This window comes from Diadema antillarum, unplaced genomic scaffold (genome assembly GCF_040938485.1).
Source record: "Diadema antillarum isolate AM-2024a unplaced genomic scaffold, OU_Dant_1.0 seq00001230_RagTag, whole genome shotgun sequence".
Lineage (NCBI taxonomy): Eukaryota > Metazoa > Echinodermata > Echinoidea > Diadematoida > Diadematidae > Diadema > Diadema antillarum.
The window spans coordinates 823,584-840,671 of NW_027272018.1; the positions used below are offsets into that span (position 1 = coordinate 823,584).

The 17,088-nt window shown below is 36.9% G+C and overlaps 1 protein-coding gene across 1 annotated transcript; it reads left to right on the forward strand.

The window, feature by feature from the left end:
• The first annotated feature begins 3,572 nt into the window (after positions 1–3,572).
• LOC139745034 (exosome complex component CSL4-like) lies at positions 3,573–8,887 on the forward strand. The gene is made up of 6 exons (XM_071655441.1): positions 3,573–3,631; positions 4,513–4,631; positions 5,698–5,772; positions 6,317–6,490; positions 7,949–8,030; positions 8,497–8,887. Exons 1-6 carry the CDS (start codon positions 3,574–3,576, stop codon positions 8,607–8,609), a joined length of 621 nt encoding a protein of 206 aa, XP_071511542.1. The 5' UTR covers position 3,573; the 3' UTR covers positions 8,610–8,887.
• Positions 8,888–17,088: the final 8,201 nt, after the last annotated feature.

The following is a 17,088-nucleotide window of genomic DNA, read 5'->3' on the forward strand; positions in this document are numbered from 1 at the left end:
TGTTTTCTATTGTCTCCTACTCGTCTTGGTGGGTCTGTAAAGGGTCTTGCGCTGATAGCTGATACAAAACAAATGAACAAACAAACAAAGAAGGATAATTACCAAATGCGAAAAATAAATATGTTAGCAATGTCTTTAGCTACATTGTACATCATAGTTGCAAATAGAAGCTTGGTTTTGTGCATTTCTGCTCCTTTGTCTAATATCCTCTAGTTCATGTGGAATGTTTATGTAAATGCTTTTCCAATTTGTGCCAAGAGATGCCATAGATATTATAGTGTTGGTTAGTATTGACAAACTTACATGTCTGAGCTGTAGAATCCTTATAGTTTGGATGCTACAGTGGAGTCCAGTATGCTTTGTATTGGTTTGCCCCCAGTTGTGACTGAAGAAGCTGTGCTCTGCCGGCCCATTCGGGACCTGTTTGACTCCATCCTCTCAAGCAGGAAGCTTGATTGAAGAAAAATTGCGCAACAGCATTTTAGTTTCAAGAACTTTTGTTTTAGCAGCGCAAGTCAACTGTTTGTCTATTCATTTTTCTCAGTGTTAATGCTTCAAACCAAATGCTACAATAGCTAATACAACTGTATATGAATACAACCATGCCAAATTATTACAGCGATGCAAAGTTGACAATCGTCAGCAAATCCAGATGAGAATAATAACGTTGGTGACTTGCTTGTGGTATTCCCTTTTTATTTATCATCACATGCACAGTAGTGAAGCCATGAAGATGTTTTAGCCCAAAATGTGTGCAGATTTTGATCTGGTAACCTATATTTTAGAGTCCATGGAGCAATGTCCTGTTCACCAGCAGAATCTTGATTTGTGTGGGAGAAATGTGCGATTAGACATTCCAGCGTGAGCCAGATTTTAGAATTATTCTTCTCTCTGGGGGGATGTGATTCGGAGTATGGTATTTTAGTGGCCCTGTGTAGGTAGGAAATGATTACGGTTGTCAAAAAAGACAAGCATGTTAAACGAAACTTTTGGAGAGAAAAACGTGCATGCATATTTTTGTGCTATGTGTTGTCTAGATGGGGGATGGAAAGTGATGGGTTGTATTATATTGTTAATCAGTGGATGCAAAGAATATTTAGCTTCATAGATAATGTTTTATTAACCACAGTAAGATGTATAATGTTCTCCTGTTGTGAGGGTAAAAAAAAGAGAATATACTAGCTCATATTACTTCTATTAAAAAAAAATGGATGTTAAATGTCAGTACTGCAATAAATGAGACATACCATGTATATTTACCCAACCTGTGTTCTGTTTTTGTGTCATAATTCCATTGGTGAGGAGAGTTTTGTGTATCAAAGAAAGGAGGGTGCTCCTCTGGAATGGATCAATTGCAGAGTTTCTGCCTCTGTGAAATCCGTCTGACTCGGGTGTGGATTTTTCATGTAACTTATATTTGCAGGTTGACATTTGAAATTAAGTGCATAGCAAGGAGCTCAGTAAAGCATGAGTCTACTAACCCGTGGAGGAAGGACTGATTTTGCTACACAACACGCATTTCCCATAGACACCTGCCCGAGTATACTTGGGACTCGTCCTCAACGGGTTAAAATGTAAAATGATCTCACTCAGAAATGAACAATTGAAGTTGTTTTGACTATCACTAGAACACGAGTGATATACTATTTTTGTTTTTCCAGTTCTGTTGTCATTCACAACTAAAGCTCTTCTCAAGGATTATGGTTACAAGAATTTTGTCATGAATGATTGATGATCTTGTGGAAGTTATTAACCCTATTCTAACCGGTGGTTCAAATTGACCCCCCTCAACATTTTGCGCCACGATTCTGTAATGCGCAAAGATTTTGCTGCGTCGTTTCATGACTTTTTTCATTGAAGTCTCCCGCATATTTTGAGACCAAATTTGCGACGACCGGGCACACTGTTCTGAAGTTACGTAATATTTTGCATGTGCATGTCAACCCAAAAACGGCTCAAATTCATGATATCGTGTGCAAATCCAAGGCAAATTGTTTTTTTTGTTGTTGTTGTTGTTGTTGATTTGACATAAATTAGATTATATCAACTTTAAATCATTGAAATTAATTAATTCTAATGTAGATAAGCTTGAAAGAGTGCCTGCAACAAATTTTGGAAAAAAATAGAAAACAAAAGGACGAAAAAACAATAAAATATATAAGAAATTAACAAAACAATAAAACACAAAAAAAATTGAATTTGATTGTGCTATTCTTTTACAAGAAAATTGTTAAATGTGTCTTGAGGAATTCTGACACAAAACATGTAGCAATCCTTCAGTCTTTTTAGTGGACTTGCAGGTGAAAATATGATTTCATGCATAAATTTGCATAATTAATTTACTCAAAGTAGAAAATCAATATTTTTGTATTGTATGACCGTGTAATCTTGTAGTCGACATCCGGCTCTATTATGTTCAGGCAAAATTTTGCGGCAATCGCGCCATCAGCGGCCGAGATCTGAAGGGGGGTCAAATTGACCCCCCTTAGTAAAAAACTTGGTCTCAAATAGCCCATAGGGTTAATCCAGATTCCAAACCATTTCTAATTGAAAACAATAATACAGTAATAGTGATAATGGTGGTGATGGTGATGATGATGATGATGATGATGATGTTGGCAATCATGATAATACATTAAAATGGAGAGTGATATATTTTAATCTTAGTGCAGCTGCTCAGGGTTATACTTGTTGCTGAACCCAGAGATGTCAAGATGGTGGGAAATCCATTTTCTGGATTTTGGGTGTGTGTGCATGTGTGTACATGTACACAATACACATGGTGTATGTTTTGGGCATACTATTATATCTTTGTGAGGCACAAGAAAAAGCATGACAGGCGTGTGAGACTATTAAAAGAGAGACCAACCCCTGAGACTTGAGTCTCACGCCTGAGGTGTGAGACTTGACGCATATGGTTGAACCCCAAGTATGTCATCGTAAAGCGTCAGAAATCTTGTGCCTTGTATGTAGAGCTACTGATTTGGTAGTGGAATTTGAAGTCTCAGGGCTGCATTGAGATCATCTCAAAGAAAAGGGAGAAAAGGAAAGGAATGGAAGGAGAAAAAGAGAGGAAAAGAGGGCAGAGTGTAGGGGCTTGGAATGAAAAGTATAAGCCTACTATGAAAGAAGATTGTGTGTGAGCCATGGGTGTCATCATCAGATGTCAAAATAAAATAATGATAATAATAATACATAGAAATTATAGTAATAAAAAAATAGAATAGTAATAAATACATGAACAATACTACTAGACACATACATGTAGATAGACAACATCTACTGTTAGAATTAAATTAAATTAAATTAGATTATTTGTGTCATCAGTTCATCATCATGGCAGCTCCGATACAGTATTTCTTCATCTCCCAGTGTAATCAGGGAGGTACTACGCGAGCTGCCTCCTTGGTGTAATCAGTCATGAACGAGCCCTATGCAAAAGGAGTCCTCATTTAATACAATTGTAATCTTTATCATCTACGTCATCGTCAGCGGTTAACCTGGCGGATGACCAGATTGCGCTCTGCATGAAAGCACGCGCGGTCTGAAATACAGACTAGCCATGCATTAAAAATGGCAGCGCCCATGGAAGACACCAACGTAACAAAACTTGGTCAACTTTGCATTCCTGGTAAGTGATAGAAAATACTCATTCTTAACGCAGAGTTGAAGTGAGACCTAGATTAATTTTTTTGAACAATATTGTAGATGTATTTAAGTCAAGCCATGTCTTTTAACGCCTCCATGTTGCAGCAGTGCGTAGCCAAGCCATGCTCTTGTGTAGTCCGACATACTGGATATTGTGTATGCAATTGCGTTCATCTTCATTTAATAACCCTAACTAGTAGCACTGTGTAGATCTAGATCTACTGAGAATATTTATGAATTAGAATTCGCTTGCTCTCATAATTGATGGCTATTAGTTTGTAGGATGCAATTCACACTGACTTTAAAATGATCAGTAAGATCAAGACTTGTGAGAACCAAGCAAGACTCAAAGAGGGAGGTTGGCTTTAATAGCTGGACCACTCTGGATAACATTTTTTAACAAAATGATGGTTAATCTAGCTGGAACCCCCCTCTTCTATAATTTATAAAATAACCACAAAGTGCATCACATCATATGTTAACTATACACAGCCCAGTCGCCGACGCGAGATGCCGGAGCACGCCGTCTGGTCGGGCTATTAAAACGTGTGTGTTTGCCATGCACGTCCTCACTCAATCCCAATGTCAATGAGCAGTTTGCATTCATTACCACTATCTGTAGTATCGCTTTGCATTTTAGTGCATTAGGTATGTACCGTTACAAACATTGTATGTCTTTGTTCCCCCTTGCAGAATTACGTGGCACTCTTTTCTTTTTTAAATTATGGAAGTTTATTGCAGTCAATATCACTGTTCCCACTGTTCCCCCTCGCAGAATTGCTCTTTTTATATTACAATATGTATTTATGGAAGGTTATTACAGTCAATATCACTGTGCTCTCAATGCATTTTACGAAATTGTAGGAGAGCGGCTTGCAGGTGACAGTGAATATCACTCAGGTCCAGGCACATACATCAAGCATGGGCTCATCTACTCTAGTCTGGCAGGACATGTGTGTACGAGACACAATGCTGAACAGGAGGTGAGAAGTATGATTTAATCAACCGTAATTCTCTTGAGTGGCATCAGATAATGAAATGATATGAAAAAAAAAATATTGAAGGCTATAATTTTAAGATAAATTGATGATAATAGTCTTAAGTATCGTGCGTGTTCAAAGCACACCCCCCCCCCCCCCCGCAAGTAAATATCATTGGTCTGCATTTTGTGCAGTTTAGACATCTATATGCCAGCTACAATCTGAAATGCATATCCTACCCTACTCTTCCCATTTTGTAGTTCATGCAGTGTCATATTACTTATTTGATTTCTAAAAACGGCATGTACGATTCAATTTAGAGTACAAGAATATTTGAATGTTTGGGGTTTTGTTGTACAGTACAGTATTTGTTGTTCATTCCACACGTCTTGGGCATTTCTGTTTTTGTTTTGTTTGTTTTGTTTTGTTTTGTTTTGCTTTGTTTTGTTTTGTTTTTTTTGGTTTTGTTTTGTTTTTGTTTTTGTTGGGGTTTTTTTGTTTTTGTTTTTTTTTTTTTTTTGGGGGGGGTTAGAACAGTCATTCTGTAATCCAGAATGCTTTCACTGTAACTGCCAGCAACAAACATGAAATATTTCATAATTTAGCACTCATATGAACTATCACAACATTAATAACACAGTTTTGTTTTGTTTTGTTTTGTTTTTTAGTCGGCAATACAAGTATCTTTTATACAAGAATACTTTATCCAAAAAATTCAGCATTTAAATTACATTGTAGTTCAGTGGAGATCAGTACTCTCTCAGAAAAGAAAGAAATTATATGAAAAGAAGACATTTAGTTAGAATTGATAAAGAAATAAATCAGCACAGAAGTTGATTGATATATAAATGTAATAAAGATGGAAATGCATAATACCCTGCACTCAAAATATCAAATAAATTGCCTTCATAATGCTTGAGGTACACTAGAACAGCTAATACAAGTAGATATGATTGAGGAGCATACTAACAGTGCTTGTTGTATCAATGCTTTCTGCTTTGTCTCCTGTAAATCTTTTGTTATTTTTGAGAGTTTTAGATAAATTCCTTACCCGAGTTTGCTTTTCTAGCTTCCAGAGTTAACTGTTCTGCGAGAAGAAGTACAGACAACAGTTCCACAGCAGAATTCTTTAGTAACATGTAAGGTATGTACATCATCTTTCTCTTTCTTTCTCTTTATCTCTCTCTCTCTCTCTCTCTCTCTCTCTCTCTCTCTCGCAATTTATCTATTTATCTCTCTATTCATGTACTGATCTATTCATAATGTTTGTTTGTCCTTCTCTTTGAAAAACATTGGTCAAAACATTTGAAAATTGCATTAAAAAAGTAGTGAGAAAGGAAAAAGCAGAAGTACACAGTATTGAAGAGTACTGTTCCCCCCCCCCCATGAAATTTTTGAGCATTTTCAAATCAAGTTGTTATGAATCAAGGCATTTGATTTGAAAGTGGATGATAATTCTTGGATGTGTGTAAAATCTTTTTTTTTTTATGGTGCAGTTTTTTTTCTTTTGTCTTTTTAATCATACATTGTTTTATAGTTATGGTGCAATTAACATATTAGTGATCTTTGACCCAGGACCATCATATCATAACATTTGTTGAGAAAATTCAACCATAATTGGAATTCTCAGTCAATCTTGACTGTTTAGACCAATGCTTCTACACCTATTTTGCATCCATCAACCACAGGCTGTGAATATCACATCCAAGTTTTGCCGCTGTGACATCCTTAGCGTGGAAGGCGTCCAGCTAACATCCACTTTTCGGGGAATGATTCGCAAAGAGGACATCCGGGCCACGGAGAAGGACAAAGTGGAAGTCCACAAGTCGTTCAGACCGGGAGACATCATTTTAGCCCGAGTTGTATCCTTTGCCATTTGAAATACACTGTATTAGGAAATATTATTGAGGGGGAATAATTTGAGGAAGAATTAACCATTATCCCCAAGGTTCAATTCAACTTTTGAAAATTACGAGATGCATACAGAATATGTTTCATTGTCTGCAAGAATGCATGGAAAATGAACTTGCAATAATACTCGGGTGAGCGCTAGACCCATTGGGTCTCTTGTTTTTTATTTGATGTGTCACAAGTAATCACATTACCCTGATAGAGTTACAGAAGCCACAGAAATGAAATAAAAAAGAATAGATTAAGATAGGCTGGAAAATAGGTAAATTGACCAAAAAACTAATAGTTGTGGAATACCAAAACAAAAGAATGTTATGAAATTAAAAATTTGTTGCAGAAAAAGTTGTTGAAAACTGCTTATCCAATAGTGGTAAACCAATGGAGTGTAAAGTGAAGTCAAAAGGGGTGTGAGCTTTCAGTCCTAGGAGAATCTTGCCTCTGATGAAGATTCTGCTAGGATCGAAAGCTCAGGCCCCTTTTCCAAAAAAAAAAAAAAATTGTACACATATCATGAAGAATGTTGATATACCTGTAGTATTTTGAATTAATCTATAATGTTTAAATGCCTAATTTCATGCACTCATGACTGCATCTTACTTTGAAATTATTATTTTTTTTTTATTATGTTTGATAATACAACTTACTTTCTTACTGCTTGTGTTGTTATTTGTGTTTTATGGAAGTGGAACAATTTGAAATACCTGAATTGGGTATTCCATGTTCAAAAACTTTTATCGGACTTTCTATTGTATCAAAGATATTTTCTGTGCAGTATTTGGGGAAGTAAATACCTCATAGATCTGCTGAATATTTTGTGTATCATCATTGTTATTGCAAACGTTAAAAAAAAAAAAAGTGGAATCCTCATATTGGAGGTTCATGTGTACCTAACAACTGTGATTTGCAATTGAGCCCTCTTTGAAGGTGAAGTGGAAGTTTGGAGAGATGGTTTCACACTTACAACTTATTGGCCAGAAAGTTTTCTATTGCAATTTCAAAAAATTTGATAATCCTATTGTAACATACAGGGAATCCATACGAAGCTTGTGTATATTTCATTAGAAGGTGGTTCCTCACAAGTTCAGTGCAAACTTCAAGAAGATGTTTGAAGTCTTTAGTGAGTTATGAGTTACAGTTTTACAAATTTAAATCACAACATCAGCCTTGAAATTAAAATTGCTGAATTGTCTATCTGGACTAATTGGTGTTGATGTATGAGGGCTTCTCATATTTTGACAAGATGAATTTTAAACATGACATACACTCAGGGTGAGATAAACTTTTAAAATAGCTCTCCCACCAAAATACACAAACACAAAGGAAGGGGAATAGAAGAGGGGAAGGGGGTGAACTGCTTTGGTTACACTTTGTCATCAATGACCTTTTGTCACCTTAACAAGTGGCCTCAGCTGTCTCTTGGGGATGCACAGTCGTACCTCCTGACTACGGCAGAGAATGAGCTGGGTGTTGTCTTGGCCAAAAGTGAAGCTGGTGAGTAGGGTACCTTAGTTGTTGCTATGCAGAGTGTGTTTCACAATTGCTGCAATTGGAAATCATGTCACAGTAATGCCAGCCTGCCATGAAGGTAGTAGTGTCCATGTCCTGTTATGTGTACCATGTGCAATCATGGGATAGCTGCTTGTCTGGTTGGATGTTTTGCACACAATCAAGCTTGAACTTTGTGAGGCAAGGCGTGGAATATAATATGGTCACTGGTACATGTATCTTCTACACCACAATGTAATAATGGTCCAAAATTTCTGGCATTGTGTCTCAATGCATGCAGTGCACAAGTTGATGACTTTGTATTGGTGACTTTGGAGTACCAACCTAGCAACCTTGAACACCCTATTTATATTCTGAATGATTTATTTCAAAAGAGAACTACAGCATTTGTCCAGTTAGATAATGAAATGATTGGTTGTGTCTTTTTTATTGCATTTCCCCCTGTACCAAGGTGTTCCAATGATTCCAGTCAGCTGGTGTGAAATGATCTGTCCAAAGACTCACGACAAGCAGCCACGAAAAGTTGCCAAAGTGCAGCCTCAGTACATTGCTTACTCCAGCTAGCAAAGACCATTAGCAAAGACTGGCATGAATAGAATGGACACCATGCAGCATCCAAGCAAGAGACTCAGTGGAGACATGGATGTGTACAGAGGACTTCTCGCGAGGGTTGTGTGCGCACGCATATTCTTAGATATGTGCTTGGAATTGCCATTGAGATAATAATGGCACACCTGTCGCACTGATGGTACAGTGTAGCAACCTATGGTCCGCAGGAAGTCGGAGAGTAGGCTCGGCTTCCCTCGGCTCCACCCACCTCGCTGGACCAGTGTTGCAGGAAATTGTTTACTGCCGTTTATTACAAAGCAGTCGTAACCCTGTGCGCTACTGTAATATTGCATGTGCCGCGCTTCCAGTAGATTCTCACTTGTTGCAGAGTATTTTGTCCTTGAGTGATGTACAAAATGTGGGAATCCCAATGTACTTCAGCGTAGACAAATGTATTATGCGTCGATGCCATACTCATTCAGTGTTGCCTCTCTACTTTTGAGGAATGTACGTTCTAAATGATTAAACCAACATTATGTGTTCCACATGGAAGCATGTCTATAACTGGGGACTTAAGCACCTGAAGTCAAGACTTTATTAGAACTCTGATGTTATATTCACCCTTGACGTGACCAGATACAACACCCCGATTTTGAATTATCAGTGCCTGTCCCTTTCCTTAAGCTCAGATTCGGAGAGAAAAAGAAGATTCTCGACTATTAGATGGTCAACTCCTCAATACGTTCAATTCTCACCCCACTTATCGAAATGAATACTGGAAATTCAAGCATGTGAGAGTACTTACTACTTTTGACAAAAAATAAAGAAGCTTTGAAGGTTTTCTAAACCTGTTGAAGACTATTCCTGAGTATACTCGTGCAGTTGTCTGTGGGAATTGTGTGCTATAGCAAAATCAGCTCATCCTCAATGGTTAAGTGAAAGCCCACTGATTCACCCTCCATTATAAGTGACAAAAATAGGAAGATTGAGAGCTCCGTGACAACCCCCCTAAAAACAGCAACAACAACAACAACAACAAGCAAACAGACAAGCAAACAAACAAGCAAAAACAAGATCAGTCAAGTTGACCCCAAGTGCGTATGTGACCCTGCATCACAAAACCAACAAAAAGTTGCCAGACAAGGATTTTTACTGAAAAAACACACTCGAAGCTTTAAAATGATGTAAAGCTCAACTGAAATGGACTCTCCTATTGAAACCTATTGAAATATTGGAAAGAAAGCACACATTCTGGAAAAGTGTGACCCAAGAAAAGAGGCTCTGAATTAGGGTTTATTCAAGCGCTTCTTCACCAAACCGTGCTAGCTGTGGGATGAATGGGACAAAAAACAGGGTGTAAACCAGCGGAGTAACAACAATGAAGATATTATCAGATAAAGGTGAAATTGAGCATGTTTTACGAACACATTCTGTCCAAGATCATTGCCACGATGAACATGGAACAAATACCCAAGCTCTGAAGCTTCGGAGCGTGGGTATTTGTTCCATGTTCCATGTTCATCGTGTCACTGCCGGCAACCAGGGACAGCCTGGTGGTAGTGTCGCTGCCCGGAAAGCATTAGATGACAGGTTCGAGTCCCACTGGTTCCTTTTTTCCGACATGTTTGTTAATTTACGGATCAGCAGTTGCGATCTTAACAAATTTAATTTGTAGAGGGAAACAAAGTGAAGAAACTCGCACCTGAACCTTCACCCCTCTGAATAATATCTTTCTGTCAATGTCATCATTGTCAAATCATTTCTTGATATTGTCATTAAGGTTCTCATTGTCATTTTACTTGTCCTGTGTGCATGATAGTTTGACATAGCAAAAGTCAGTGTAAAAAACATACACAATATGTAGGCCTTTACAAGAATACTGACAATTTAGCAAGGAAGTTTCTGTTGAATTTTATTTTTTCTGAGCATAGAGGGCCAAGTTGGTGCTCATAGATGTCCATTATACTATGCTATAATATTTTACTGACACATACGTAATTCAGGCCACGAAAATCTTTGATATTTTCGTGGCTCAAAAGAGAGATGTGGAGTAGCCCAATATGAAAGGAAATGGTGGTTTTGTGGTGTAGGATCACGTGTATATTTAGTTATATGTGTTACATGCAAAGCATTCCTAAAAATAACTGCATGATGATTGCGTAGTCACGCGCAAACACGTACTTCAGTAATGTCAATGATATCGTTTAAGACTACTTTTTTTAAAGGCAAAAGGTGATACGGTGGGTGTCCATCGTTTACAAAAGTTCAGAATACTGAGACAAAAGTTAAAGAAGCACATTTTGCTTGGTGCCTCATGGAAACCCGGTTGCTATAGCACGTACACCTCCGACTACTGAAGAAACGAAAAGACGGGTTTCCGAAGCATTTCGTATTTCTTTTGAGTTTGTTTTCTATCAAAAGAGGGCGGGGGCAATCCAAATATAAAAAAAAAGAAGAAGAAAAATTGTCTTGATCCAGCGAAGGCTCTCATAAATATGACTGTGCTGCAGAGGTTAAAATATCATGTTTCTTTCCCCGATGACAAGCGAGTCCTCCTCGATGGAGCGATAAAAGTCACCGTCTCTGAAATGTCTCCTCAGAATAGAAGACGGAGAGCTAGTAGAGGGGGAGGGAGGTAAATCTTGGGCCGGAGACTTGCGCCAACGAATTCCCACTCCTGTCGTCCCATTCATAACGCAGTGATTTACGCACGTCGCCAATGTATTGGAGCGCGCGCGCATTCCCGGCGACGAGTCTTGCAGTCTTGTCTGCGGTAATGGTTGCATTGTGCATAATATGCGCTTTCAATGGTTGACACTGCTGTACTGTCCGTCAGATGTGCTTGTTGCGCCGGTTACGAGAACCAATTGGCGTGTTTTACTACCACTACTTACAGCCAGTTTTGTTTATAAAGGCACTTGGTCAGGTTACCTCATTTGTCAATAAATGTCGACGCAAAGGTGGACGTTTATGAGCATGAATAAACTCAAAGGTTCATGTATTGTGACTTTACGCTTTAGTTATTTACGTACGTTTAAATGTGTAATGTGTTCACCATCTCTACGCCGCAGGGACTACAATTTTATTCGTTCCCTCACCATCCCCCCCCCCCCCCCCTTCCTCACATCCCTATTACAGACTAAACTGTTAACCGGAGGGCCAAACCCCAAAAACTCGCTTATTTAACGAGTGAGTTGCACTCTCTGTACAAACTAAGTAGACCATGCTTATTTTCAAGATTTTATTGTAACAAACAACATTCCACTGGTCTACCTCAAAAAATTTGTTGCGAAAGCCTCCAAATCCAAGATGGCGTCCAAAATGGCCGCCATATTTACTGAATTTGTTATTTGAATGATAGAATTCGACAGAAACATCAGATTTCAACAAATGTGATGTCATATGAAAGAGAATAAAATTTTCTACAAGTTGATACCATTTTTGTGGGTTATTGTGATAACTGGATTGAGATTTTAAGGAAAAAACACTCATTTTTTGATATTTTTCTGAAAAAAGGAAAATCATGAAAATGCTTGATTCAGCATAAATCAGAAAATGACTAAAGGATTATCTTGAAACGTTTCAGCAATTTTGTTTGACATATAATTGATATTTGGTGAAAATTAAGGGTCAGTACCGCTTTTTGTTCAGGAGTAATAATGTCTCAAACTTGAAAATTCACGTTGTAAAAATGGGCATTTTAGTTGTGACAAGACATTGCTGGTCATAAAAAAAGTCTGCGCGCGTCAAGACTACTACACGCACCACTGGCACTGGCGCGTGTAGCAGTGCCAGTGGTTCGTGTAGTAGTCTTAGCAAACGCAGACTCTTGCTTTGATAAACAAGGGTTTGTGCCTGCAAACTAACTTTTCATACCTAGTGGGAGCTTAGGTGACGCTGATTGCTATTATTTCAAAGTGGATTGTTCTGAAGCAGATGAGATGAAGCAAAAATATCTTTCAAATAGAGGTGGAAGCTTGAAACAACCTGGCTTTAGAAAGTTTCTGACAAAATTTGGATCAATCACTCAAAAAAAAAATCAAGATTGCAGGCCATCAAAGCTGGCATAGTGTGTTCCGCCAGAGTAAATGTATCATTTCGATTTTGATACAATTTTGTCTGTTTTGCTTATATGGTTTGTTTATATGGTTTTTGAATAAATTTGAAAATGGTAATGCTATTTCAAACCATCTAAGGTTTTATGGAGACATTGTTTAGAATGCACCGTAAATATTTCTCTAAAAAGTTAAAAAAAATTAAATTAAATTAAAAATGTTTATGAAAACCATGTAGAAATTAACATCTTTCCCATATAATCAATATTTGGAGAAAATTAGAGGTCAGTATTGTATTTGGTTCAGGAGTTGTAATGTCTCAAACTTGAAATCTCATTTTACATAATATCATGTTTTTACACGCATCTGTTTCCAAAGATGTCACAGAGGGTCAAATCCAAGTTTGTGCTTACTTTTCGAGTTCCACTCTCTCTATAAATAAGACCAAACATAAAATTACTAAACGTACTAAGCAATGTTTCGTAAGTACACCTCAGTAGATTTGTTACAATAACCTCCAAAGTACAGATGCGGTCCAATAGGGTCACCATTTTTATTGAATTTAACATTTCTATTGATAGAGACATCGGATTGCAGAAAGTTTGATGTCATGTGAAGGAGAGTAAAACTTCCTAAAAGTTGATACCACTTTAGCTGTGTATTGTGATAAATGGGGGGAGGGTGAGGAAATTCATATTTTTATATTGTTTTGAAGAAAGAATGAAATGTAAAAATGCATGATTTAGTATTTATCAAAGAAGAGCCGAATAATTATTTTGAAACCTGCGATTGTGATTGAGATTTACTGAGAGGAGACATAATTCATATCTATGGAATTATAAGCAATATCATACACTGTTGACAAGTTAATATCTAAAACTTGACAAAAAGATATATCTATGCATTATAAATTTTGCATACAATGTGTTTACATGGTCACATGTATACATGGTCACATGTAATACTGCAATGGTCTATTGACTTACAAGTGCCTGCAAACTATCTTTTTATGCCAAGTGGACAGGTAGGTGACACTGGTCGCTATTACTGTAGCATTTCATGGTAGATTGTTCTGAGGCAGATAAGATTGAACATTGAACAAAAAGTATTTTCCAAAAAGAGACAGGAGCTTGGAATTTGGGACAAATTTTGCCAATGTGCCATATTTAGCGACAAAAATAGTATCCGCACAAAATTAAAGACGTAAAACCAAAACCCACCTTTAGTTAATTCCTCAAACTAGTTCTATACTGTGAGTTAGGGATAGAACAACTAATGTACAAACTTAAATCAATATAATCAATGCAATATTATTAGATATACTAAATAGATCTGATAAGAACGTTTTTTTTTTTTAAATACCTAGCTGTCAACAGTTATCATGGTTATGGTTTCTTGCAAAGAAATGGTGATATCTTCGTATGTTTTAGTCTTTATTTTAATTTTTATACATGTTAGAATGTTTTGTGATACAACCAACCTGCACATATAAATCGAATGTAATATCTGTCCCAATAGTAAACAATACATTATGTGTGTTGCGTCAAAGTTAAATCTCAACTTATGATTTCATATATTTTTTAATCATCTTATAGTGCTGTCTATTATTATGTTTCTATACATCCGAACGATATTGTATAGTGTAAACCATATTGAGGGTCTTTTTTTTTTGGGGGGGGGGGGGGGGGGTGGAACTCATTTTGGGTAAGGCTAAATCTTTGATGAAAAAGAAATGCTTCTGTATCAAAGATATGCTTTTTTACTTGTATGCTACTCTGCTGTTGTAGAAACGTGAATAATGATGGTACTATATATGTAATAATGTCCGTAGATCCGAGATGTCCTTGAAAGCCCTTCTGATCCCACCCCCACCCCGAAAATCCGACATGGCGGCAATTTCTCAAATTTGCTTTTAAATGTCTTTTTTCGTGCTGTATATTCACATTTACAAATAAGCATGCTGAAACTGTATTTACTGTTATTCGATTTTTCTTACATTGTTTTTAGGCTGATTTCATGTTGGTTATAGTGTCACAATTGATCTGAACCTAGGCCATTGTTAGATGCTTTCCCATAGTAGATATCAGAATCACTCGAGAGTGAAAATGTTCATTTTAATTCATTTTAGAGTGACCTCAGGGACCACTCGAAGAATGACGAGTGGTCCCTAAGGTCACTCTAAAATGAGTGAAAATGAACATTTTCACTCAAAATTCACTCCAATTTCACTCTAAATTCACTGTTTTCTGTTATTCACTCCTTCAAAAGTGAATACTTCCACTCGATTTTTTTCTCTTTTTTTGAGAGTAGAATATCACTGGTCTTAAAAATGTCTCCATAAAAACCTAAGACGGTTTGAAATAGCATTACAATGTTTGAAATATGTAAAAACATATAAATAGATAGCACAACAGACAAAATTATATGAAAATCATGATAATACATTTAATTTGGCGCAATAAACTATGTCAACTTTGATGGCTGTCATCTTGATTTTTTTTTTTTTTTTGTGGTTGATCTGAATTCTGCCTTAAAGGACAAGTCCACCTTCACATACATAATGATTGAGAGAATGCAGCAATATTAGTCGAACACATCAGTGAAAGTTTGAGAAAAATTGGACAATCCGTTCAAAAGTAATGAATATTTTAAGAATCTGCGAAGTCACTGCTGGAAGAGAAGACTACTACAGTGTATGATGTTACATGCGTACAACTATATCAGGAAAATAAAAAGAGAATTTCACAAAACTTTACTTTTTAAATAAAGTGCACATTTCTTCGACTTGCAACTGACGTATGTTAAGGGTAGTATTATTCCCCCTGCCTTCTGAAAGACAGAAGTCGTGTGTTCTTTTGTTATGCGAGAAAAATGGAAATATGTTGAATTTTCTTTATTCTTTCTTTATATCGTTGTACTCATGTGACATCACAAGCTATAGTAGTCTTTCCATCCAGCCATGACTAAGTAGAAACTTCAAAAATTCATAATTTTTAACAGATTGTCTGATTTTGCTCAAACTCTCACTGATGTGTTCTACTAATATTGCTGCATTCACTCAACCCGCATGTCTATGAAGGTGAACTTGTCCTTCAAACTATCTATATGAGAACAAGATTGGTGCCAAGTTTCAAGCTACTACCTCTATTTTGAAAAAATATATATATTTTTTGCTTCATTTCATCTGCTTCACAACAATCTACTTTGAAATAATGGCGACCAGCGTCACCTGAGCTACCACTTGGTACGAAAAGTTAGTTTGCAGGCACAAACCCTTGTTTTTCAAAGCAAGAGTCTGCGTTTGTCAAGACTACTACACGCACCACTGGCACTGCTACACGCGCCAGTGCCAGTGGTGCGTGTAGTAGTCTTAACATGCGCAGACTTTTTTCATGACCAACAAGGTCTTGTCACAACTAAAGTGCCCATTTTTACAAAGTGAGTTTTCAAGTTTGAGACGTTATTACTCCTGAACAAAAAGCGGTACTGACCCCTAATTTTCACCAAATATTAATCATAGGTCAAACAAAATTGCTGAAACGTTTCAAGATAATCCTTTAGTCATTTTCTGATTTATGCTGAATCAAGCATTTTCATGATTTTCCTTTTTTCAGAAAGATATAAAAAAGAGTGTTTTTTCCTTAAAATCTCAATCCAGTTATCACAATAACCCACAAAAATGATATCAACTTGTAGAACATTTTATTCTCTTTCATATGACATCACATTTGTTGAAATCTGATGTTTCTGTCGAATTCTATCATTCAAATAACAAATGCAGTAAATATGGCGGCCATTTTGGACGCCATCTTGGATTTGGAGGCTTTCGCAACAAATTTTTTGAGGTAGACCAGTGGAATGTTGTTTGTTACAATAAAAACTTGAAAATAAGTATGGTCTACTTAGTTTGTACAGAGAGTGCAACTCGACCTCTGTTTTAAGGTTTTGGCCCCCCGGTTATGTGAAGCGTTCACACTCCCGAGAAACTTGAATGAGATGTCGCGATTACACACCTAAATGCACATTTGGCCTGTACAACAAAACCAAACACTATATAATTACTTAGTATTTGAGTTTGGTACAGTGCACCTCCGTTATAACGAACACCGTTATAACGAAATTCCGGTTACAACGAAGTATAAATTCAGGCCGCAACAATATCCGCGCTATATTTCTTATTGTTTACTTGTTCGGTTTTAACGAAATTTCGATATACACTGTACACTGTATTAAGAAAGAAAACTACCGGTCCCGAGGACTTCGGTATAACGGGTGTCCACTGTATTGTAAGTTTTCGTGTGTGTGTTTGTTTGTTTGTTTTTTAAGGAAAGGTAACTATTCTGATAGTAAAATTTGTGGTAAACATTGGAACGTTCATTCTCTTCATTACAAGCTGAAAGATTTGATTACGCTTTGTCTTGTTCTGTGGATCAATGTTG

What these genes read in the sequence shown, in the direction of transcription:
- LOC139745034 (XM_071655441.1), top strand. Translation starts at nt 3,574, where the DNA reads ATGGCAGCGCCCATGGAAGACACCAACGTAACAAAACTTGGTCAACTT. An exon ending in TGGTCAACTTTGCATTCCTG is followed by an intron (nt 3,632 to 4,512) that starts GTAAGTGATAGA and finishes ACGAAATTGTAG; the next exon opens with GAGAGCGGCTTGCAGGTGAC. An exon ending in GACACAATGCTGAACAGGAG is followed by an intron (nt 4,632 to 5,697) that starts GTGAGAAGTATG and finishes TTGCTTTTCTAG; the next exon opens with CTTCCAGAGTTAACTGTTCT.